Source organism: Oryx dammah, unplaced genomic scaffold (assembly GCF_014754425.2).
Source record: "Oryx dammah isolate SB20612 unplaced genomic scaffold, SCBI_Odam_1.1 HiC_scaffold_4, whole genome shotgun sequence".
Lineage (NCBI taxonomy): Eukaryota > Metazoa > Chordata > Mammalia > Artiodactyla > Bovidae > Oryx > Oryx dammah.
The window spans coordinates 78,514,461-78,539,407 of record NW_024070188.1 but is presented as its reverse complement, the minus strand read 5'-3'; the positions used below and the strand labels follow the sequence as shown (position 1 = coordinate 78,539,407).

The window sequence follows — 24,947 nt, the reverse complement described above, 5'->3', positions numbered from 1 at the left end:
GGGTTTACTAAGAGTGGGTATATTCGATTTTTTGACCTTTATTTACTTAGTACTGACCTTCTCTAGAGGCTTTGCACTGTTGGCAAAGCCAACGTGGCAATAAGCAGAACCAAGTCCCTCGACTCTGGTACATCTCAGTGGAAGAGAGAAGATAGGAAGTATAGACTGTCAGCCAGTGGAGACAAGGATTTGGGGTAGGGGGTGGTTATACTGTATAAAGTGGGGAGAGGCATGCTTTAGTTTTCTTAAATAGAATGGCAGTGACCACCTCATTCCATCCTGTGTGTTGGGGTCTGGTTTACAGCTTAGAAAGCTACTGCAGATCATTTACAAAGTGATGACCGGCTACCCTGTTCTAAGAGCATACGTGCTTACAGAGAAGGTCATCATGTTCTCCTGAGTACACCCAAGGCTAGACGAGTTCTCACCTAATTTGGCCGAGACAGGAACGCGGTTCTTAAGGGGTACCAGGCGATCCTTACATGTTTTCTCCAGGGGCAGTTCACACTTTATGTGACGCCTGAAGTTTTCCCTCAGAATAGCTCGAATCACCTTGACGATGCTGGTTTTGCTTTCGTTGTCACTGGAGGGGAGAGAAAACACTGGTGGTTTCTGCTCTCACCCAGCGTCCCCTTGTCTGCTGTCCTCCCGTGCTGCATGAGGGCAGACTGACGGCAAGTTGCCCGGTCTCTGCATGCCGCGGTCTCTTGTCACTTACAAAAGGAGAATTGATCGTCCTTGAACTTCCTGCAGGCACTAAGCTTTGGCTGTATATTTAATCAATGTATTATTCTACGAGAGCCGCAGTTGCCAGTTTGCGGGGGCGGGGGTGTGATCCTGAAGTCATCAAAATTCAAGAGGGCACTAAAAATAAACCCATCTTTAAGAGAACATAACTCTGTCTCATTCCCACTGGCTGTCATTTTCGGAAGGCAGTAATACCTGCAGCACAACTGAAAGATGGTCTCTGGGCGTCCTTCTAGTTCTGACTTGGTGTGGATCAGCTCCCATAAGGAATTATTTTCTGTCCCTGTGTAGAAAGAAACCAGGGGCTGCAACTCTGCCAAAGATGCTGTGATAAAGGACACTGGTGAAACTTGAAACCCACACTCTAGTAACTTTTTTTAAAGAGTTCAGTATTCCCAATCCTGACTCTCATCATTTTCTTGTGGGGCCCAATTCTGTGTATGACTTCCACAATAGTTACAAAAAGTTAAATATGTTTAGTTACTTTTTGTACACTTCCTGCTGACATTTCCCATCCACCTTGGTGCTTTTGCCCTATCTCTGGGAAAGAGGTTAAGTGGACCCCATTTTTCAACCTCATTCCTTGGAAGGAACAATAGGATGTGCTCAGGCACTTTAGGTAAGGCAGCCAGCACCACACTCAATCATGCTCCAGGAAACATGAGTACTTCCCACAAAAACTGAACAGGGACCCAGACCGTTACTGCGGGCCTCAGCCTGGTGGTCTTTTCCATTACCAGAGGCACTGTCACCAGAACAGGGTTATTCTAGAAGGATCTCTGAATATTTTGCATGGAAAATTTTTTTCTGTATCACTTGTAATACTGCTGAATCTTAAGGAATTTTCTGGTATTTCAAATTTTGTAAAAATTTGTGGACCTGTGTTTCTTTAACAAATTTTAGGGATAGATATTACCCTAAAATTATTAGAATAACTAGAAATGTTAGATATTAGGATATTAGGAAAATGTTGAAAACCATAAACAGTGAAAATAAGAAAACTATGAAGAGAAGTATTTGGCAAAGAAAAGTCATCCTCTAGCATTTACTTCCTCCAAAGCCTGTAAAGAGACATCACAACAATCTCTCGTCCTCATTTTCCTTGCCTGTAAAATACCAGAAATTATCCTCAGGTTCCTTCCTCCTACTTTTTCATTCCATAGTTTGAAAATTCCCTGAAGATTTTTTTTTTTTTTTTCTGGCATTTGTACGACACGCAACAATTACCTGCTGTATTTCCCAGTCTGACTTGAAGCGCGGATATGGGGATCAACCAGCGGAACTTAAACGGATCCAAGTCGGCATTGCCATGCACAGGCCGGGAATTTGAGGGCTGTAAGGTGAAAGCCCCCCAAGAGCAGGGTTAGAGCAAGCTGGCTCCCAGGGTACGTGTGCGCATGGCAGGAACTGGGCGCTGTCCCTGGTGCAGACCTGCCGCTGTGTGGGGCTCGGAATGCAGAAGGGAATTGGTCAGGTGAGCCCCAGCTTTGAGGAAGCTCTCCGACGGGATGTGGACAGGGCAGAGTTGTAGTTTGGGGAGCAGAAGCCCTAGGCTTCTAAGCAATAATGACAAGCAAGCCTTCTATGACCTCATGTTACCACCTCTAAAAAGAAACCAAAAGTCTGACTGACTTGTATGGAGCAAACATGGGTCATTTTTAGGGACAGAAAAGCTGCTTTTCTAGGTAGGCCCCCAGAATGGGTATTTGTGTACATCTTTTCAAACAAACATCTTTGATGGGGAGAATAAGAAATACCCCAAGTATCTGATTTGCTCAGTTACCCCAGGAATAAACCATATCAGTTGGCCACGCCTTGGTCCTTAGCAGGCTTCCCAGTTCAGTAACAGGAAGGTACAGTTCACAAAGTTAGCTTTAACCAAAGTTAATTCATGTCTTACCAATTTCTTTTTCAGTTTGCAGTTTTCTTTATAAACCAATATGACAGCTCTCTTAAAAACTAAAGAGAAGAGAAAGAAATGTCATTATTTAATACAAATTCTCCTAACATTGAACTGAAGCTGAATATTTTAATAGAACAAAGCTCTTCAAGATTCCACAATGCTGACACACGGGTGAATAAATAGTACTTCCTTCTGTTCATATTTGAATCACGCACAAGTACTTGCTTATTTAAAAGCTATTGTTTGAACGAGATCCTGGCATTTTGTTTTCTGAATTCTTGTTTTATCAGAAGCTGAGGACATGGGGTTCATCTCAATGAGAACACACAGTCTATGCCCCCTCTCCCAGCTCTCGGTGGGAATTAAGACATTCTGAAGTGCAGCAAACTAAGATGACAGATTTCAAAAATAGACCCAGGAGCTCTGTTCCTGTAACACTTGGCCAGATCCACCAAGCCAAGCGGCAGAAGGGAGAAGAAGGTCGTGTGTGTACAGGGCAAGGCTTCTAAAGAGCTGGAAGCGGCCCATGTTAAGTCAAAGCCCTTAGTGCAGTGACTCTAAGTCCTGGAAATCAGGAGTTTGTGGGTTTAGGAGATTCTTCATTCTTGCCAGCCCCTCAAGTCTACATTCTTACGAATGGAATACTAACCAAATACTGTGAGTTCAAGGTCCTTTCTGGCTTTTCCTAGAGACAGAAATGGATTCAGCCAGGACACTGTCGAGTGCATCAGAAGCTCCCCCATTGAAAGTTCTGTGACCTAAACGGTAAAAACAAGATCAAGAAGACATGGAAATCCGGGGGCGGGGGTCGCTCAGGAGAGAGGAACCACACATATGGTCATGGCTGAAAGTCAAGTATGTTCCATTTTTATGATTCCCATGAACACAGGGCCTTAAATAGCAGGTTTGAAAATATAAGCTAAGCACCACACTGAAAAATAAAGGTGAAGGCATTTTGCTCCAAGGCACACACACTGTATGTGACCTGTGGGATGACATTCCTCCCTCCCCAGGGTCAAAGTTCATCCCAAGTGCCTTTGAAACCACATGAGGCCTGCTAATAAAAGAGGTACCAACATTGAAACTGACTATAATTTAAAAAAAAAAATTCCAGCTGTTTCCTGTTCTAGCCTTTTTCTACTTAAACTACATTGCTCCTTATGTGTAGACTTTTTAAAGCTCAAGATGCTAAATTTGGTAATCCAGCCAGAGAAGAAAAGTAGGGAAATTGTCAAATTCCACTTAAACTGCTTTTATAAGTAAGGAGGTAGCCACCAATACTTGAGGTTAGAAAAGAGAAAAAAAGGAAAAGCTTTCAGTTCTCTTTCCACATGCTGACTCCCACTGCCTTTATCCCTCCCCTCCCCTCCCCTCCTACAGCCCCAGCTCTCCATTTATAGTCTAGCCTCTGGGATTTGTCTTGACCTCATGCTCCACAGGAAAAGGAGGAAGAGGTATGGATACGAGCTAAGTACTAGTTCTTTTGGTGTAGTATTTATTAACAGAACAGATGGTTACGTCTTTAGACCAATGCAATCAATTTTATATATTTACACCTAAACTGTGTGGCTTATTATAAGCATTAGGATCAAAAAGAGAAATTTTAGGCAATTTCTCCTGTAGGAAGGCCCTAACTGGGTGGCCTGGTCTGGAGGTCACCTCCAGACCCATGGTCACAGGCATTCAGCCTCTTGGAATCCGAAAATCCTACTGACCTCCTTCTCTGTTCCACTCTGCTCTGCTACAAGCTGGTCAAACACGGTCCCATAATCTTCATATATCTTCTGCATCTCATTGATGTGGCTGGCTACTTTCTCCATTGCCTTTAGTGCTTCTGCAAAATACGCAGCCATAATTTGTTTTACAGTTTTGATTTGTTTGAAATCCTACCCAACAGCAATAATGAAAAACCTTAAGATTCAAGCCAGAATTCGAGACCAGTTCTTAACTAAGAGTAGCGTCATTCAGGTAGGGCTTAAATAGCCTATGGTAATCTAGTTATAATGAAGAACAGCAAAATTATCTTCCACCTCAAATTCTCCTTGAAATGAGGCAGAGTACAAGTAAAAAGCATCACTAACAGTAACAGCTCCCACCTATTGAGCACTTTCTATCTGGCATATTCTCCTAGGTGATTTACATGAGGCATCTCATTTAATCCCCACAGCAATGCAATCAGATTAGGACCTATTATTGATACCATTTTACAGATGAGAAAATTCAGGTGCAAAGGGTGGTTTTTGCCAGACATAAGGAGGAGCCAGAATTAAACCCACGGCCGATTAGCCATAGGATACCTGCTCTTAAATTTTGCCCTCCTCCCGGACCACTTAACTGAAATAGTGATCAATGACAGTTCTTTAACAAGAACTTACAAAAGCCTCCATAAATATCCCCTTTCCAGAGCAACTGTTTACATTTATGTTTGGTGTTAATTTGAACTTTCTACATGGGCATGTGAGGGACAAAATGATTTTTGTCAAGGTCAAAAAGCAAAATTTCAAGTCACCTCCAAACTCACTATTTTTCATATCTTGTTCTTCTGATTCAGGATTTTAATTCCATCTTTAGAAGAGGGACTTTCAGAAGGCAATTTTTTTAACAGACCCCTTTTAAAGACCGTCTCAGTGCAAAGTGAACTATTATACGCAGCAATTTAATCCTAGTCATAATCTGTATCATTTATAAGTTTTAACTTTCATGCCAAAAAGTTTATCCTTATTACTTATGATACAATATGCTTGTCACAGAAAAACCGTTTCATTTACACTTTGCACTGTTTGCTATTCAGTAATACTAATTTATTAGTAAGTTTGTTTCCCTCTCCATGTGCTTAATAGGTGCAGCTTAACTGGATCTCCTAGTTCTGACACATGGAGAACAAATCCCTTTTACTCTCCAAACAGCATCTGTTGAAGGGATACTCATTGCTGTTCGGTCACTAAGTCGTATCAGACTCTGAAACCCCGTGGACTGCAGCACGCTAGGCTTCCCAGTCCTTTACTATCTCCTACAGTTTGGTCAAGCTTGTGTCTGTTGAGTCGGTGATGCCATCCAGCCATCTCACCCTCTGTCGCCCCCTTCTCCTCCTGCCTTCAATCTTTCCCAGCATCAGGGTCTTTTCCAATGAGTCAGGTCTTCTCATCAGGTGGCCAAAGGATTGGAGCTTCAGCATCAGTCCTTCCACTCTACTATCAAAGTGAGGGGCCCTGTGTATTTGACAAACTTAGGCTGATAGAACATTTCTGAGGTTACCAAGAAGACACGTTGGCTGTAAAGCTGCATCTGTCCTTGGGAGTTCAGTCTCTGCTCACAGCTCTCCACAAGGTGGAGCCTCACACAGCAGAACGGATCAGCAAACAACACAGAACCTCACAAAGTTGTGGGGAAACAGGCCCGGGCACAGGTCCTGGCAGCCCTGTTTGTTAGACACGTGACCTGAAGCAATTTATTTCAACTCCCTGAGCTTAAATTATGTTCTTTGAAAATGGAATCGTCCCTCCCAAGGGCTATTCCAGTGAGATAATTTTTGCCCAAATGCTGTGCCCGTCTACAGGGGTGGCCATAATACCTAGCTATTTGCACACACTAAATGGTACCTAAAGGGGAACAATCACGATGCTGAGAAATGTTCCGAATGTGACACCAGGCAGAGGAAGAGAGGAGCGGAGCGCACAGGCCGGGGGTGGCAGCCGTCAGGTCCCCCCGGGCCCCGCTTCTTACCCGTCAGATGATAGTGCTCCTCGCTCTCGTGGTCCGTCAGGGACACCAGCTCCTTGAGCAGCAGCGGGTACTTGAGCACCCTCTGAACTGGCTTGATGAGGTAAGACTCCAGCGTGGAGGAGTGCTGCTTGGTGGGGTTCCGGGCGTCCAGAAAAGCCTTAAAGGCTTTATCAGTTTTAGCTGCAAGCAGATGGATTAAAAGACCCTTAGAAGAGCACAGCAGGATGATGTAAATTCCACTTCCTTTAGGTTTTAATGGAATTAAAGATGATCCGCTGCTCCAGCCCTCCTAATGACATCCTTCCAGGAAAAAACCAACTGCACCAGTGGGTCATGCACCCGCTGTCAACAAGGATTCAGCGTCACCACTCGGTGACGAATCCCACAAACAAAGGGAGCTTACTCGGCTGCCAGAAGGGCCCCAGCCCCAGACCAAAGAAGAACATGGAGTCAAAATGCAGCGGAGTCTGACTTTAAAGGTACGTTCACCTGCAGACCCACGAGACAGACTGAAACTCACTTTTTCAGCGTCTATACCACATAATTCATAAAGCCACAAAACAGTACTATCCAAACCTAAACCATACCGTTCACAAGATTCATAGAGCAAAACAAACCAGTATTTTTTTTTTTCCACTGACCTAGGACAGACTTATTCTGTACACTTAAGGGCTATTTTTAAAGCAAGATCTTTTTTTTCCTTTTCCTTTAAAAATAAGTTGACAAGCACTACAACTTCCATCTCCATAGCTCCGAGCAGTCTAAACCTTTCACCAGATTCAGACCCCCCACCTCCAGGCAGTGAAAACCCCCTCTCTATGCGGTGTCATGAAGGTACATGTGTGAGTCCAAGTGCATTTAACGTTTGCAGAGTGCTTGTGGACACCTCAGCTATTGCTTTGGATTCCACGTGCTGGCACCGGTCCACCAGCTGCTGGAATTCAGCCAATTTGAATGAAGACAAACCTTTATTTGGGGGTTTATACAAAAGGCAAAATACAACTTGTAGGAGGTTGCAGTACCATTTTGAATATGGCTACGAGACAGCGTGGATGGTGAGATGACCGTTCATCTCCATGACAAGGAACTGAGCAAACCATCTGTATGCTTTTAGTTTATTATACTGCCAAGAAGATATTCCTCAGAGGAAATTAGTTGTTTCTGGTTTAAAGAACTAGACAAGATAGATTTGGGCTGTATCTTGTTAACCTCTATGACTTCATCTAGAGGGTAGCACTCTAAGACTTCATTTTTCAACTTGAGCCTATTTTAAGATGCTACGAAGTTCTGGATTTAAACTGATGGGCAGAACTGCATCCATGGACATGACTGAACACTGTCAGTGTCTAGAGGAACCCTCCACACCCTCATGATACCACAGAGAGACCATTCCCTGGTTCTGAAACAGACACGTGGAAGCACAAACTCCAGATGGCAATGCCATTAGGAAGCATTTGATGAGAGAGAGAAGGGGCTTGAAATGTAGTTGGTTGCTATTAACCTGTTGACACAACTAAAAAAGTTCCAATACAAAAGCCTCTCACACACTTGCCCCTGTCACAGAAAACAGCCCGGATTCACTGGCTTCCAGACAGGTGGCAAATCTTCCCAAGAGTAAGCACACGAAGGCAACCTTAATTCCAAAGGGGGCATTCACCTCTCAGGAGAATCATTTCTTTCTCCTGGGAGTTTTATATTAAGAGTTCAAGATTCAGTGGGTTCAGATCCTAAATAGGATCTGCAAGTACACTTGGAGAGAATGCAGGTAGCCTGGTGACCTTTCCTGGAGACAGTTCAGATGACCTTATCTAGGATGACATATATTTTCATAAGTAAGATGCCTCCACTATAGGACCCGTGCAGAACGGGAGCGACCTCCGGGGACCTGTATCTGTTTGACGGTCTCCATGCAGACTGAATTACTGCTGCTCATGACCTTGAGCTTAAAGGCGTCCTCTCATCTCTGCCGCCAGAAATGAGAATTCCGAAGAACAAGATAGAAACCTATCTTCTGAGAGAGACAAGTTTGAGAATTCTAATCCCATGCCTAACGAGTTGTGTGATGACTGAAAGAAGCTTTTGGTAATAACAGTTAAGCATTTCTGGTTCAGGGCATAATAAAAGAAATGTTTATGCACTGAGGTCTGGAGAAGTCATCCTGGCTTAATACCTGAGTTAACTTGAATTTTGTGCCAACAGCCTGTTTGTGAACCATCAAACAGACATTGTGCATCTTCTTTAATTATTACAGAAAAGGTACACTGACCAGAAGTAAAGATTATCTGTGTTAAAAATAAAGATTAAATGCCTCCCAACCTGGGACACCAATGCTGCTCCTCCTCCCATGGTAAAACTCCCTTCCCAGGTGCCAAGGCCATACTGACTGGCTCTGTACGTGCTGATCTGGTTTTCTTGAAACCCTGAAGGAATGTATTCTTGACTTGTTTGGTATTCTTTGTTCTGACAAGACAGAAAACTGCTGGCAGCCCTGCTTCTCTGGAGCAAATCCTCAGAGAGTAATCAGAGAAGCTGTCTTCTGGGCTAGGGTCCTTATGCTCACTCGTGTCTGGCTGTTTGAGACCCTACTCAGTTTGGCTCAAATAAAACTTCCTCCTATTCCTGTTACTGTCTGTTTATTACTTCCATCAATAGGTGGTACAGGAATAGCTTGGGCATAGGGTTGTTGACTTGGTGCTGGGGACTGTGACACAGACACTCCCTCCAATATCCTACACATGAAGAAGGTCCCTGCGGCCATCAGATCTCTGGACAGACTTGCCAGGCTGAGCTGACTGGCTGGCTGGTCACTGAAAACCCAGGAGGATCAGTGCACTGACCATCTGGCCCAAGCTGACCCACTGCAAGTCAGGGGCCAAAATTCAGGCATCTCTCCAGCTCCACAGAGTAATGTTTGCTGTTGACATGAAGGGGGAGAGCGAGACAGGTTTGTTACCCCTGTCTACTTGGACTTCAAAAATGTAAAAGTCTTCGGTTAAAGTCAGTCAAATAAAATAAGAGGATAACAATGCAGAGAGATAAAAGGTACTTCAATGACAAGCTAGGGGCTGTGATAAAAACCAGCTTCACTTAAGAGGTTTTCATTTTAGTTAACACATGTCCTGTGAGTTTGGTAGTAGTTATCTCATGGTGGTTTTTTGCAGTGGATCCTCAGGCTTAAGACAAAGGTTAACAAGAAAGAAAACACCATACATTGCTTTCTACTCCATCCAGGGGCTTATATGGTTGGTTAAAAGTTTTTAGAGCAAGGAAAAAAAGAATTGGTAAAAAAAGAATGCAGATGTAATCTAACAGCAAAGTGATAGCCAAGCGACATCTCTGTTCTCAGGCACACACATTCACTGTTACCAGAAAACTGAAATGAGTTTGGAACCTCCCCCTGTAATGTTTGTTCATTTCAAGGCCAACAATGGAGCACACCCCATTAAAATCACACTTACCCTTAATGAATACAAATTTGCTCTAATTAACAATTTTGAAAGTATAGCTATAAAATGTGAGCCACTTACCTCGCTCTAGAACCTTCTGTACTTTAATATGATTAGCACAGAATCCACTGTACAGTTTAAAGTGGTCCGCGTAATAAAGGAAAGAGCCTCCAAGGGAAAACAGCAGTTTCTAGAAAGAGAGGGAAAGTTACATCAGACGTGGTTCATTCAATGTCTGCTGGCTCTGGCCTGGCATCTGACCGCTTTGAGTATTCGTCTTTCAGACACCAGGGCACTGTGCTTCAGGAAGGTATTGACTGAAGCCAGGGAGCACCACTTGCCCGGCTGATGGACGACAGCCCAGGCATGCCTCTGGCAGATCTTCAGGCTGACTGAAAAGTTTCTGGCAGCAGAGCCTATCGACACAATGTGCAGTCAAGGACAAGAAAGAAAGTTCTATCTAAACAAATACATCCGACAGGGCAGGATATAAATAATCTGAGAGGCTCATTAATAAAGCCAGCTCTGCCTTACTTAGGACGAATGAGGCTCGCTGTGTATTTCCTTAGTCCCTTTCTACTGCCTTCTGCCTTTCCCTCCCTGGAAGGACCTCATGGAAAAAAAATGAAGTGGCTTCAGTCATGTCCGACTCTTTGTGACCCCATGGACGATAGCCCTCCAGGCTCATCCGTCCATGGGATTTTCTAGGCAAGGATACTGGAGTGGGTTGCCATTTCCTCCTCCAGAGGATTTTCCCAACCCAGGGATCAAACCCGGGTCTCCTGCATCGCAGGCAGCCTCTTCACCATCTGGGTCACCGGGGAGTCCTCTTGCCAGCCACCAATGCCCACTTGGAGACAGGGCTCCATAGAACCTATGCTTTCCTCCCAAGGTCACACGACCAGAGATGCAGGATCAGACGCAGGACGTGCTCCTGCCTCAGAAGCAGTCGGCCTGCAGAGCCTTGGGCAGAGCTGAATAGGGAGCACGGACACGTCAACAGCAGGCAGACTCCATAAAAGCCGGGCTGCCCAGACACCTGATCCCCAGAGCATTCACTCGAGGGAGAAGCAGAGCCTTTTTTTGCCATCTGCCAGAGGAATGACAGCACCAAACTTATCTTTTCAACAGTCAAGCGACACCGCTTTCTCTTCTAGGGGAGAACTCTGCACTGTATCCACCTGTATTTATTTGCTTTAAACCTACATCTAAAATACTTACTCTGAACTGCGAGGGGGTTTCAAGTATGTTAAAGTCAGACGATGCTGAAATCCCATCCTCCAGGGTCTCGAGAAACACCTTTTGAAATTCAAGCATCTCTGGCAAACTTCCAAAAAGTGACTCCATCTGAGTGAAGACCAGGATTTGAAAAGAGGGTGTTAGCGATAAAGATCTAGATACCACTCTGAACTCCCAGGTGCACAAATGAATCACAGTCATTCAGTCATTCACCAAGGAGGAGACAGAAGTAAATCCTGTATTAAGAAGACAGCATAGTCATGAGGGGATAGAGTGCATACACAGAGGGTTACATACATCTCCGGTCCCTGTAATTCTAGAATAAGTTTTTAAGGGGATGTCAAGTTTTCAGAATTCAAACTGAGGGGTAGGGTGTAGGGTTGGGGGGGAATGGAAGTCAGTAAGAAAGAATTAATAACTGTGAGTTAACACTAAAAAGTCACATATTAAAAGGTAATTTGGGTCACACCTTCTACTACAAAAAGGACGCAGTTGTTTTTAACTCCTGCCGCTGTGCTTGAGGGGACAGAAGCCACATAAACAGCTCTGCGGGAGGCCACACCTAGGTCTCTCTGAAGATCCCTAAGTCTCTATGTTCCTTTGGGACCATTAGATAAAATCTAGGAGGTCTACTACAGTCCCCAACCTTTTGGGGGATCAATTTCATGGGAGACAACTTTTGCACAGCCAGGGGTGGAAGGGAGGGGATGGTTCCAGGATGATTCTCACAAGGAGTGAAGGATCTCAATCTCTCGCACGCACAGTTCACAGTAGGGTTCTCACGTCTACGAGAATCGAATGCCCCACTGAGGGCATTTAGGAGGCAGAGCTCAGGTGGTAATGCAAGCGATGGGAAGTGGCTGTCAATACAGATGAAACTTCACTCGCTCACCTGCTGCTCACCTCCATGGACCAGTACCGGTACCATTGCCCAGGAGTTGGGTGACCCCTGAACTAAAGGGCAAGCAGAGACTAACCTGTGGGTCGGTGGACTGAGTGAAGGAAGTTATTTACCTCATCTTGGGTAAGAAAGGTCTCATTCTGAAGTGGCTCCAAATATAAGTCGAAGAGGCAGCTCAGATCCTGAAAGAGAAAAGACGACAGTCTTTAACCCGTGAGTCTCCCAAACACCCAAGTATCGCTCTGGCCACATCTCAGACTGGTGTTAAGAACAATGACACTTATGTCTGGTTGAGAGACTAGGCCCTGAAGGTGGTGGTTCCTTGCTCACCTAATTCAAAGAGGTTAACAGCACAATACAATCGGCATTTGCATTCCACATTTTTCTTTATGGCGCGATCACCTACTCTGCGTATTTGAATGTTTTACTGGCAGAGCCAGGATCTCTCAGCTGCTGCAGCAGGAACACTCCTTTCCCTGCAGATAAGTGAGGTTTGGGCAGGAACTTCCGGCCAACCCGGCTTCCTCCTCTGCCTCAGGGAGCCGGGCGACGGCTCCAGCGTGGACAGCTGAGCTGAGGAGGACAGGACGAGGTCTCAGGAGCTCTTCAGCTTCATGCATTATCAGAATTTCAAACTCCCAAACTCAAGCGCAAGAAAAATTTTCCAGAGATGAACATCATAATGTTTACCATCTAGGCCATCTTTGAGTCTTCACTAAACCTGGGCTCTGACAGCACAGAACAGTGGGAGTTGAGGTATTTACAAAACTCTTTAGGTAAGTTTTGTTTTGTTTTTAATAATTTGAAACCAAGACCAGCATATAATTTAGTGATGGGAAAGATTTCTTCTTCTTGTTCACTGATTCTGAAGAATTTTGAGTCACAGAGTGTTAGAAGTAGGTGACTACATCTGGTTCCGCTTACAATCAAGAAATCCAGTTCTGGAGAGCTTGCTAAAGTCAGAAGCCTCCAGAACCTTGTGGTGCAGGTCCTGAGAGCAAGTGACCCTGAGGGTTTCACAATCAAATGGCCCTGGTCTAACCAGCCTCCAAGAACCCCACAGCAGCTGCTTCAGAGCAGAGAGAGCGGTGGGAAGTTCCTGGGCCATCTCTCAGGGAACACAGGAGCGCTGCGAACTCCAAGCCAAGTGCAGAGGTGCAGGTTAGAGAACAAGTACAAGTCCGTGTTCAATGTCAGCAACAAAAAGAAATTAAAAAACAATGTGTGCGGGCACGCACGAATCACAGTAGGTACCGGGTGCTGGTTCCTTCATCAGAGGCGGTGGTGGGCTGTGGTCACTCATGCCCACGAGCAGTGACACACTGAGGCCGGCCGCCCTAAGCTATGACACGGGGGCCCTGAGGAGACGACAGGTGGGATTCTCGCAGAAAGAAAGGAGAGCCGCCCTTTTTATCCGCTTGGCCCACAGCATCCATTTCGGTCCCAGGCTAGGGTCACAATGCAGCGACCCTCCTGGATCCAGGAGTCTAGCAGTTAAATATACCGACAACAACAGGAATAAAAAGGGGCTTGGTCTGCTCTCAACTGTGCCCTCGGCCCTGTGGATGGGGGCTCCTCAGACATCGTCAAGTGGCCACAGTGCCCACCCGGCTAGGCACGGCCACTGTCAACTCCCTGGACATGCACTTCATCTCCCCACATTTGATGCAGGACGAGACGTGGCGGAAAGGCCACGAAACTGCCATCTCTGCCGTTCTCCTTTGTCCCCTGCAGGACTACAAGGCACAGGGGTGGTTCTCCCAGGCTGCCTCATTCGTTCTGCCAAAGGCCCTGCGTGAGGCTCTGGCAAAGTTCAGATAAAATGATGTGGATGTTAATAAATGGCAGAAGCTCAGATATGTCTGTGCAGAAAGGTGAGAGCGTGTGTGTGCATGCTGGCGCATGTGCCAAAGCCTAATTCAGGACTCAGCGTGTTAGACCTGGGACAAGAATGCCCCTGTCTCAGACCCCAAGAGGGGCTCAGATGGGGCCGCCCAAGGCCACGCCAGCAGGTGGAGGCCAGGCCAGGCCTGGATTCCTCTGGCCGAGGAAGCGAGTTTAAAATCATTCCAGCAAATACTTCAAAAGAACTCTGTCTTCCCAGGCACCCGCATTTTTTTTGTAAAATGTTTCCCAAACTACTAACTGGAGCCCCTGAGATAAATAAGTGGTCTCCCTGGGTTGTGAAAGGCCCAGCCGCTGCTCTGTGTGGTGGCTGCGGATGGCCAAGTAATGCCCGGGGCCTCCCCTGTGGGGCTCTGTCCTGCACGGTGAGGCCTGCCCTCTGGGGCCTGTGCCAGCAGTCGCTTGTGAACACGCTGCTCCCTGGTTCCTCATCACCTAAAGTGACCTCCATCCCCCTTTCCCTAAACCAGAGCAGGCTCCCTTCCCACAGATTGCAAATGACAAACTAGAACATCTGTTTCCATAGTGAAAGCTACCTTGGTAACAGAATGAGCGGGGAGTCTAAATTCTGCAAGCCCGCTCAGCTCGCTCTTCCACCCTCTCGCCCTCCCTGACAGCAATTTGCCACTTCCAGGAGCAGGCATCTCCCTGGTGAGTGGCAGAGTCCTGGGTAGATACAGCCAGGAGCCCCTGCCAACATGCAGCTGGCCATCACAGGAGGGGAGCAGGGAATCACAGCGGCATCTCCCGTCACCTTCACATAGGACTTCTCTGTGTCCATGAGCTCCTGGATGACTTTCCGGAGGCGATCTGCATCAGAGAGGTGGCGAGCCAGTGGCCTCGGAGGAGGGTCCTGACCGTCCCTTGGTCCTTCCATGCCGTTGGTCTGGGTGTCGTTACAATTCTTACACAGCGCGGTGATCTGCTCAGCACTCTGGGAGGGAACAAGAGGCACAGAACGTCCTCCATCATTATCAGCCTCCCACCAAGGACACGGGGGCTCTCTTCGCCCAGCACCCTCTTGGGAGTCTCATGGGACATTGATTGGGGGCATCCAGCTTCGGTCATCTCAAACCCTGCTGGCTACCACTCAAGGTTCCGGTCGTGAAGATACAAACTTACACTTGTTCAGTACTTACCCATGACGCTTTTCGACTTTCACAGAAGCTGTGTGACAGGCGCTTCTTTAGTGTTGAGACTAGAGAATAAAGCACAGAGCTAACCCTCTGCAATACACTTGAGGCTGCTCTACAATCAAGGTCAAGGCTCTGTGAGAGCACCATGCAGACAGACGGTCCACTCTGTCCCCTCAATAACTGACACTCAACAGCCCTGGGAGACCCAGGAAAGGGACAGAGTGTCAGGGAAGCTGGATCACAGGGAGCCTGGAGTGCTCCCCACCAACCCCCCCTGGGGTTATGTAGCCTTGAGCCAAGTCCCAGTGCGAGGAGTTAAAGTGTGAGCTGCTGCCTCTGCTAGGAATGGGAGTAGGGGTCAGGTCATGTAGGAAAGATAAGGTCCCCACTCCGATGGGGTACAGAGCCCACCAGAGGGCACAGGTGGGAAGCAAGCGAAACAGCAAAGCCTGCTGAGGTCCATGGGAACCTTCAGGGAGGAGGGAACCTTGAGCATGTTCTCAGCAGGAAGCAGCCTCGTGCTGAACCCAGGACATGGGGGAAAAAAGGCTTCTCACTCTAGGACATGGGAAGAGAAACCTCACAGCTTAAAAGCCAAGGAGGAGCTGGAATGTCTGCAAGGATGAACAGCCTTCTATAAAAGTTCCTGCTTGGGTTTAAGCGCAGCACGAAAGCCTTCTCTAGGAGAACCCATTTGTATATTCCTGCCAGAGGCTAGTGGTTTAAAGTCTCAAATATGTCTCTTCCTATATGCCACCACCTGCCTGGAGCATCATCAGATTACACACAAAATATCTTTTTTACTTCACTTTCTTTCCATTCCTCCAACACACAAGATCCAGCCCAATTTACCACCTGCCAGCCTGGCAACTAGTCAAGGGCAGGAGCCTGCCTTTCTTTCTTATCACCCCCAAGGGCTCAGTGTTGAGTCCACCTCTGTTGGGACTGATGTTATTACTGAGTAACAAAGCAGCTTAGTCCTAATATGCATGGCCAATATCCATCCATTCTTTTTTTTTTAATTTTTATTTTTACTTTATTTTACTTTACAATATCCATCCATTCTTAACAGCTCAACTAAAACTCTCTTTTCTTCAGCTAGATGTCTCCATGCCTGATTTCCATCACTGTCTCAGGTAAAAAGGTGAACCAGTCGGAAGCACCTCTACATTCTCACTGAGTTCATTTACTTTGCTTAGATATTTCAGAACGCTAACTCACACAAGCATACAGGTCAACCTCAGTGGCCAATTTGTTATAAAAACTGTCATCTGACCCACTTAAGTGGCTCAAAGTAACAGCAGGACGCCTGCCCTCCCTTCTTCTCTGCTTCCCTATTCTACACCCACCTCCCCCCAAAACAGTGTCTTTATATGATGGAAATAAGACAATCAACATTGACACACAACACTGATCTTTTGGCTAGACTTTCAACTAAATCCAGTGGGAACCAACCGAGGACCTGCTCTGTCTCCAGAGAAATAGGAACCACCCCCTGCACAAGAAGATAAGACTTGCCAAGGTAAGAATGCCGAAGCCCAGCCTACGGCAGACTGGAAACCAACGCAAGCTTGTGTGGAACAAACGAGAAATGTGACATCCGTGAAATGAATGAGAGCACCACGTTGAAACAGGTTGTCTGGAAGGTGTTAGTGAAGACTGGATTGTAAATGATCCTGGAAGGAGCATGTTCCAAGGGAGAACCAGAGAACAAGCCAAAGGCACAAGGAAGACGGAGCCCAGTAACGTACAGAGCCCAACGCAAGACGGGGGTGAAAGCAAGCCCCCCCCCAACCCCGCAGATGTCTATGAGGAGGACGCCCAGACTGCTAGCCTCTTTCAAGTAATCACTTCTCTCATATTTTGACATGCATCTTGGTGCAAAAGTTAAATGAACCAAGTGGCAGATACTAAGCCTCCAACCAGACACATAGACACATCTGAAGTAATTTACTTCTAAAACAGTTCAAGCATGTGTAAGCACTAACGATTCTCCTTGGATATACACAGCACCCCTTGTTTCTGTCCTTAACTGTAACACAAGCATATTGCTAGCAACACCTGTCAGAAGATGTTCACATTCAGGATAAACTTTCAAAGAACAAGAAAACAGACAAGCAAAACGGTACTCATAAACCTGTTTGCAGGGCAGGAATAGAGAGACAGATACAGAGAACATTCTTGTGGGCACAGTGGGGGAAGGAGAGGGTGGGATGAACTGAGAGAGGAGCACTGAGACACACACATTGACATATATAAAACAGATAGCTGAAGGGAAGTTGCTATATAACACAGGCAGCCCAGTCCGGTACTCTGTGATGGCCTAGAAGGGTAGGATGTAGTAGGGGGTGGGAGGGAGATTCAAGAGGGTGATTCATGTTGCTGTATGGCAGACGCCAACACAATACTGCAAAGAAATTATCCTCCAATTCAAAATCAATTTTAAAGGAAAAAGAAAACAGACATGGGTCTTAAGGCATTGATTAGAATGCGACTTGATCTCTCAAAATGTCTCATATCATGTTTGAAACAATCAGATCTCAAGGTTATTGAAGAAACTCCTAACTGTTCAGTCATGCCCTAGAAGCCTAATGACACAGCAAAAGCCAAACAGAGCAATGCAGCCAAAAGGCAGTTTTCAAAAAGAAATGGCAACCCACTCCAGTATTCTTGCCTGGAGAATTCCATGCACTGAGGAGCCTAGCAGGCTATAAAGTCCATAGGGTTGCACAGAGTTGGACACGACTGAAGTGACTTAGCACAGCACAGCACATAAGAAATACTCATTGCTGGACCAAAGGAATCTGAATATTTGGGGGCCCAGGTAGGAGTATTTTTAAAAAGCTCCTCAAGTGATGCTGATGTGTGGCTTGCATGAGAACTACTGGTCTACCCATTAGCAGAGCGAGCCTTCTGCTTGCAGTTCCTGGGAGGATCACACTGCCCCAAGGGTCTGCACTGAAGGATGGCCACATGAAGCATGTGTGGACCAAGCTCACAGATAAGAGGAAACAGATCAAACCTGTGACCTTGGTGTTCTGCGTCTGGCTCCACTAGCAGTTAAACAGCCCAAGATAATATTGAGACTCTCAAGTTCACTTATTTGAAATCTCTATACTGCTATTTGCACCACAAGCTCTAACAATACAATTCTGCAACCCTGAAAAATAACAGTTTTGGGGGCTGTAGAATCCACATTAATAGCTCGCATATACCATATAAAATAAGATCTGACAAAATGCACCATAAGTGAAATGGCAGCTGGTGAGATTGCAGCTTTCCTTGCTGGGATGTCGAAAATCACACCTAACAATGCAGTGTTAAAATAACGAGATTTTAAAAATAAAGTATCTTGCCATCTTAGAAAATCAGAATTCATTTTAAGAATACTTCTGGTAATTCTAAGTTGGAAAAGCAAATGTTAGCTGAGTGTTTCATAGAAAATGTACTTCTGAAGATACCACAATGAAGTGTTACAAAGTCACCTCAGGTATTGTCTAGGGAAGTCATATACAGATGTGAGTTGGACCATCAAAAAGGCTGAGGGCCAAAGAATCGATGCTTTCAAACTGTGGTGATGGAGAAGACTCTTAAGAGTCCCTTGGCCAGCACAGAGATCAAATCAGCAATCCTAAAGGAACTCAGTCCTGAATATTCATTGGAAGGATTGATGCTAAAGTTTCAATACTTTGGCCACCTGATGTGAGGAGCCGACTCATTGGAAAAGACTCTGATGCTGGGAAAGACTGAGGGCAGGAAGAGAAGGGGACAACAGAGTATGAGATGGTTGGATAGCATCACCAACTCAATGAACATGAATCTGAGCAAACTCTGGGAGATGGTGAAGGACAGGGAAGCCTAGCATGGTGCAGTCCTTGGGGTCATAAAGAGTCAGACACAACTCAGCGACTGAACAACAAGGGGAAGGCTGGGGGTATTCTCTGGGATCAAAAGGAGGCTGAGCCACTAAAAGGGGAAGGATCACTATAACTGTGTTTGTAGATTGTATCTGAAAGAGTCTCCCAGTGGGTTATATTTCACTTCCTCTGTTCTTAGCAACAGTTATAAAATCGAACTGTTAAAAAGTAGAATTCTGGGTGAATTGATGCGCAGTTTCTGGAAAGAGCGACTACTCCAGTTGGGGTATTTTCACACGTACAAGTGGTGATGGACGTAGGAAGCTCAGACAAGATGGAGAGGAGCCGAGTTCTAGCCCTGGCTCTGCCCTGAGTCCTCCCAGCATCGGGGGGTAAAACATTTCTCTCTTCAATTTCCTTAATGATGAAAGAGAAGAAGCATTACACCTCACCCATCAAGTGACCCCTCCAACTGCCAGTCAGGCCAAGGAGGAAAGGGAACTCACATTTGTTGAGCACTTGGTGTATGCAGGGGGGTGAGGGGTTCTCACGGAACTCACAGGCATTGGGTCTTCACCGTGTGACACAGAGACGACAGCTGAAGGGTGTGGGGTGGGGGACAGGACCCTGATGGCACAGGACCCGCATCCTCTGGAGCTGTCTGCACAGTGCTGACCACTCTGGGAGTATCAGGCAGATCATGGGGGCAAAAAATTCCTCCTCCGGTGGCCTCTGCCCACCATGCAGTCAGGGCTCTCCCAGCCTCAGGAGAATCCGAACACACCCCAGGCGTGCCCAGGATGCAGCCACAGCCCTCCGGAGGTTGCCTCTGCTCCCCCACATCTGCACACAACTGTGATTTCTGGTAGGCTGGTCCCTGCTCCCCTCCACCCCTAGGAATTCTGCCTTGAAAGTAGAGACAGATGTTCACACATCAGGGCTGGGTGTGCATGGGGATTCAGTAGCTGGACAGTGTGTGCTTGTTCAGAACAAAAACAACACTGGACTGTGAAACTCACTCAAGTATTCTCTGGGGCTTCCCTGATAACTCAGTTGGTAAAGAATCCGCCTGCAATGCAGGAGACCCTGATTTGATTCCTGGGTTGGGAAGATCTGCTGGAGAAGGGATAGGCTACCCATTCCAGTGTTCTTGGGCTTCCCTTGTGGCTAAGCTGGTAAAGAAGCCACCTGCAATGTGGGAGACCTGGGTTAGATCCCTGGGTTGGGAAGATCCCCTGGAGAAGGGAAAAGCTACCCACTCCAGTGGCCTGGACTCTAGAGTCCATGGGGTCACAAAGAGTCGGACAGGACTGAGCAACTTTCACTTCACTTCACTTGTATTCTCCAGTTCATAGTGATCAATAAGACCTTCCCTGGTGGCTCAGTGGTAAAGAATCTGCCTGCCCATGCAGGAGACTTGATTGGGAGGAGCCCATGGAGTAGCAAATGGCACCCCACTCCAGTACTCTTGGCTGGGAAATCCCATGGACAACCATGGGATTGCAAAACAGTCAGACACGACTGAGCAACTGAACAACGGCGATCAAAGCTAAGAAACTTGGGTTCATTGGGGGCCTTGCCTTTTATAAGAAAGCATGAAGCTGATCTGTTTACGAATTCACTTTTAAAATTTAATGAAAAGTTCCCCCTAAAACTACGTTGTATAAAAAAGTAGTGATATTGACCCCCAAAAAATTTCTTTTCAGGTTTTTAAGGTTTCAGTAAGCTGATCCCTGCTTGAAAGAAATGGTAAAGAGTCTGCCTGCAAGGTGGGAGACTGGGGCTCAATCCCTGGGTCTGGAAGATCCCCTGGGGAAAGAAATGGCAACCCACTCCAGTATTCTTGCCTAGAGATTCCCATGGACAGACAATGAGGTCACAAAGTGTCAAGACACGGCTGAGCACTAAACAGCAAACATAAATCAGGAATTAGAAAAGGGAGTGGCAACCCACTCCGGTATTCTTGCCTGGAGAATCTCATGAACAGAAGAGCCTGGTGGGCTACAGTCCATGGGGTCACAAAGAGTCGGACACGACACAGTGCTAACACACACACATACATAGATGAGAAACACCTGTCAGTTCAGTTCAGTTGCTCAGTCGTGTCCAACTCTTTGCGACCCCATGAACTGCAGCACGCCAGGCCTCCCTGTCCATCACCAACTCCCAGAGTTCACTTAGACTCATGTCCATCGAGTCAGTGATGCCATCCAGCCATCTCATCCTCTGTTATCCCCTTCTCCTCCTGCCCCCAATCCCTCCCAGCATCAGAGTCTTTTCCAATGAGTCAGGACCTCTCAATTAAGTCGCTCTTCTGTGTTCGCAACAAAAACAAAAGAGCAACTATGTGAGGTGATGGGTGTGTTAATTTGGCTGTGATAATCATCACATATCAAATCCAGTTGTATACCTTACATATATATAATTTTTAATTCTCAACTATACCTTGATAAAGTTGGGGAGAGGAGACAGCTAAAACAGTTATCCTTGGTTTTGGGTCTTCACTGTGTGAATAAGGACACTTGCTATCCTGGATTAGCTCTGTGATGTGTTTTTTTGTTTGTTTTTTTGTTTTTTTTTTGAGGAGCCCCATTTCTTGGGCGTGGTAATAAAACTGCTCAAGTTAATGAAGTGCCCTGCCCCTAGATTCTCTTTGGAGGAAGGCAGGGGTCAAGCTTCTTTCTCAAACAAGCTTGAATCCCATGCTGCTGCTGCTAAGTCGCTTCAGTCGTGTCCGACTCTAGGCGACCCCATAGACGGGTGCCCTTTTTAACCTTGATTCAGCTCAACGCTTTTCATCCAAAGCATTAGTGCTCCTCCTGGCCTGGATTAGTTAAGATCAGCTCCCGCCCCCCGCCCCTCCAACCCTGGAGCATAACCACTCTGATGTCTGCTTTACGCTTGTTTGAAGACATTACTATCTGAGGCTTTTCCATTTCCCTGTGGGTATTGGAACCTAAGATGGGATAAGTACATCACATTGCTGCTGCTGCTGCTAAGTCGCTTCAGTCATGTCCGACTCTATGCGACCCCATAGATGGTAGACCACGAGGCTCCCCCGTCCCTGGGATTTTCCAGGCAGGAGTACTGGAGTGGGTTGCCATTGCCTTCCAGAACTATTTCAAGACAATGGCCATGGTTTCATCTTGTTGTTCTAAGTCAGTCGTGTCCGACTCTTTATGACCCTTTATGACCCCATGGACTGCAGCACGCCAGGCTTCCTTTTCCTTCACTATCTCCCGGAGTTTGCACAAACTCATGTCCATCAAGTCGGTGATGCCATCCAACCATCTCATCCTCTGTCATCCCCTTCTCCTCCTGCCCTCAATCTTTCCCAGCGTCAGGGTCTTCTCCAATGCTCTTCACATCAGGTGGCCAAAGTATTGGAGCTTCAGCTTCCACATCAGTTCTTCTAATGAATATTCAGGACTGATTTCCTTTAGGATTGACGACTCCATGAAATTTCACTGCCGTGTGCCTTGCCAGCAGCTGAGCTCCACCCCACCTTTCTGGGCTCAGGTTTCAATCCTGTCCTCATTTAGAGGCTTCAGGTACCCCAGACTCGTTTGTCAAAGGCATTTGTTTCTATGACTTAGACTCCAAAAACACTTCCAGCCAAAGCAAAAAGGTCTAAAGGTGCTATGTAATTTGGGGAATAGTTCATAGGGAAGTACTCCAAGGTCAATGACAACACTTGCAGAGTGCTTCACTTTTGAAGGCCTGGTTCAGAGGAAAAGGACATTAACTTCAGGGGGAAATCAGTAACAGATACAGTCAACACGTGCACCTAAACGGGAGGACACCTCATGCTGCTTGGGTAACTGGTCACACACAACGTGATCAATTTGGCAGACCCCCAGCTGCCACCCACGTCCACCTCCCTCCAGCTGTACAGATCAGCTCTATGCTGGGCCACTGACGTGGACCTAAATCCTAGTCTGGGTCACACCCACAGAGTCTCATCCTGCCTGCCTACTAAGCCACTTCAGTTGTGTCCAACTCTTTACGATTCTATAGACTGTAGCCCACCAGGCTCCTCTGTCCATGGGATTCTCCAGGCAAGAATACTGGAGTGGGTTGCCATGCCCTCCTCCAGGGAGAGCCTCATCCTACCAGAACACTAAGCAGAAGAATCAGAGGTTCTTCTACAGTCCCTGGAAAGAATGTTGGAAAAAATAAAAAGCTGTCAGCCCTGGGTAAATCACCAGTGGTCCTTGGGACAGTCCAGGTCTGGAAAGGCGTGGCTGAGCGGAGCATGCTCAACGCACTCATACAGAAGTCCTGGTTCACTGTCTGGAGCATGGGTGGTCGCATCAGTAAATCATCTCAGAGTGCATCTAGGGAGTCAACTGTCCCAGCCCAGCAAATGAGTTAAATCAGAAATGCTCCCCTTGGTGGAAAAAAGAAATCTAAAAATAGTACAGAGGACTTTTCAATTCATGCTTTAATCCACTGAAGTCTCTAACTTACAGAAAGCTCTGACATTAATCCCAAATGCTCTCAGCAGAGGGAACCCAGAAGCAACGCTGATGGACAGAGTCAGACGATGGACCCCAGATGAGCTGGGTCCCCCATGGGCAGGTCCAGTCACAGACACCCTGTGCCACCCCACCTCTGCCAGGTCAGGATTCCAGGGCTACACTCTGCTCCATGCTCAGAGGCAGCTGGCAGGGCCCACAGGCTCGGGGAGAGGGCAGTCCAGTCCAGTCTAGCCTAGGGAGGGTCTCAGCAGAGGGGGAGGAAGGAGGTTGTATTCAGCACTGTGGCAGAGTGTAGTGAGATGATTATTTTTATATTTGGGGACAATCATTCACTTTATGGGGCTTCCCAGGTGGCATGAATGGTAAAGAACCTGCTTGCCAAAGCAGGAGATGTGACGTGGGTTTGATCCCTGGATCAGGAAGCCCCCCTGGAGGAGGGCATGGCAACCCACTCCAGTGTTCCTGCCTGGAGAATCCCATGGACAGAGGAGCCTGGCAGGCTAGGGTTCATGGGGTCCCAAAGAGTCAGACACGACTGAAGTGACTTGGCACAGCTCATTCATTTTACAGTGATACAATCCTTGGATTAAAAACTCTAGAGAAATGACCTGCAATTTTTTCGTACTTCTCTCAAAATGATACAAAAAGGATAAGAAAATGCTCACAACCTTTATTTTCTAGACCAGGTAGTTCTATTTCCAAAGGCAGAATGGAAAGGAAAAACATAAAATTAAATGTAAATGTGTCAGATGAGTGTTCTTGTTTTATATTGAAAAGTAAAAGAATTAACCTAAATAAATGATGGTGCAAGAAAAACAATGAAATCTATGCAGCAGTTATCAATGACGGGAAGGATTGACATCTGTAGACCAAAAGAGGACATGATTTACTGGAAAGGGAAGAAGGTAAGTCTGCATTTTTTAAAGTAACTTTTATGTGTATCTGCTACAATGCAACCCACTCCAGTATTCTTGCCTGGAAAATTCCACAGACAGAGGAGCCTTGTGGGCTGCAGTCCATGGGGCACAGAAGCGGACACGACTGAGCAACGGAGCACCACATATAAACATCCGTGTGTGGATTTTTTTTTTAATGGAAAAATATAGGTCATAATGGAGAAGGCAATGGCAACCCACTCCAGTACTCCTGCCTGGAGAATCCCATGGACAGAGGAGCGGGCGGGCTACAGTCCATTGGGTCGCAGAGTCGGACACGACTGAGTGACTAACCACACACTCAGGTCATAAATTCAGTGGTTAACACCTCATTTCAACTTATTTTAATTTCTGTCTTATCTATATTTTCTCATTTTCTATAAGTGGTTTAATTTTTTAAAGAAATTTCTTAATGGAATCCTTTCCTGATGCTTTAAAAAAGTGATTTAAGGCAGACATGAGCTGAAAAGCGTTCCATTTCTAGGAGGACATGGTGATGCAAAGACTGACACAGTCCCTGAACTCCGGGTGCCCAGAGTTCGGCTGAGAAGACAATCAAGAGTGAGCCAGTCAAGAGCACGTGGTACCCAACAGCGTGGGGTCTATGGGAACAGAACAGGGCTGCCTTCTCTGGTCAGAGCAATGTCGAGGAAGGCCAAGGTGGAAGCCAGGAT

General features: G+C 46.4%; 1 protein-coding gene across 1 annotated transcript in view; it reads right to left on the bottom strand.

Annotated features, from left to right (window-relative positions):
* TIAM2 (TIAM Rac1 associated GEF 2) overlaps nucleotides 1-24,947 on the bottom strand; it is a 115,387-nt gene that overhangs the window by 1,921 nt on the left and 88,519 nt on the right. The window contains exons 15-25 of the mRNA XM_040238728.1: nucleotides 14,619-14,798; nucleotides 12,073-12,141; nucleotides 11,041-11,166; nucleotides 9,901-10,009; nucleotides 6,374-6,553; nucleotides 4,366-4,484; nucleotides 3,300-3,408; nucleotides 2,648-2,706; nucleotides 1,975-2,080; nucleotides 943-1,030; nucleotides 429-583 (exon numbers count right to left, since the gene is read on the bottom strand). Of these exons, the coding sequence (XP_040094662.1) occupies nucleotides 429-583; nucleotides 943-1,030; nucleotides 1,975-2,080; nucleotides 2,648-2,706; nucleotides 3,300-3,408; nucleotides 4,366-4,484; nucleotides 6,374-6,553; nucleotides 9,901-10,009; nucleotides 11,041-11,166; nucleotides 12,073-12,141; nucleotides 14,619-14,798 (1,300 nt within the window). The remainder of the gene's footprint in view (nucleotides 1-428; nucleotides 584-942; nucleotides 1,031-1,974; nucleotides 2,081-2,647; nucleotides 2,707-3,299; nucleotides 3,409-4,365; nucleotides 4,485-6,373; nucleotides 6,554-9,900; nucleotides 10,010-11,040; nucleotides 11,167-12,072; nucleotides 12,142-14,618; nucleotides 14,799-24,947) is intronic.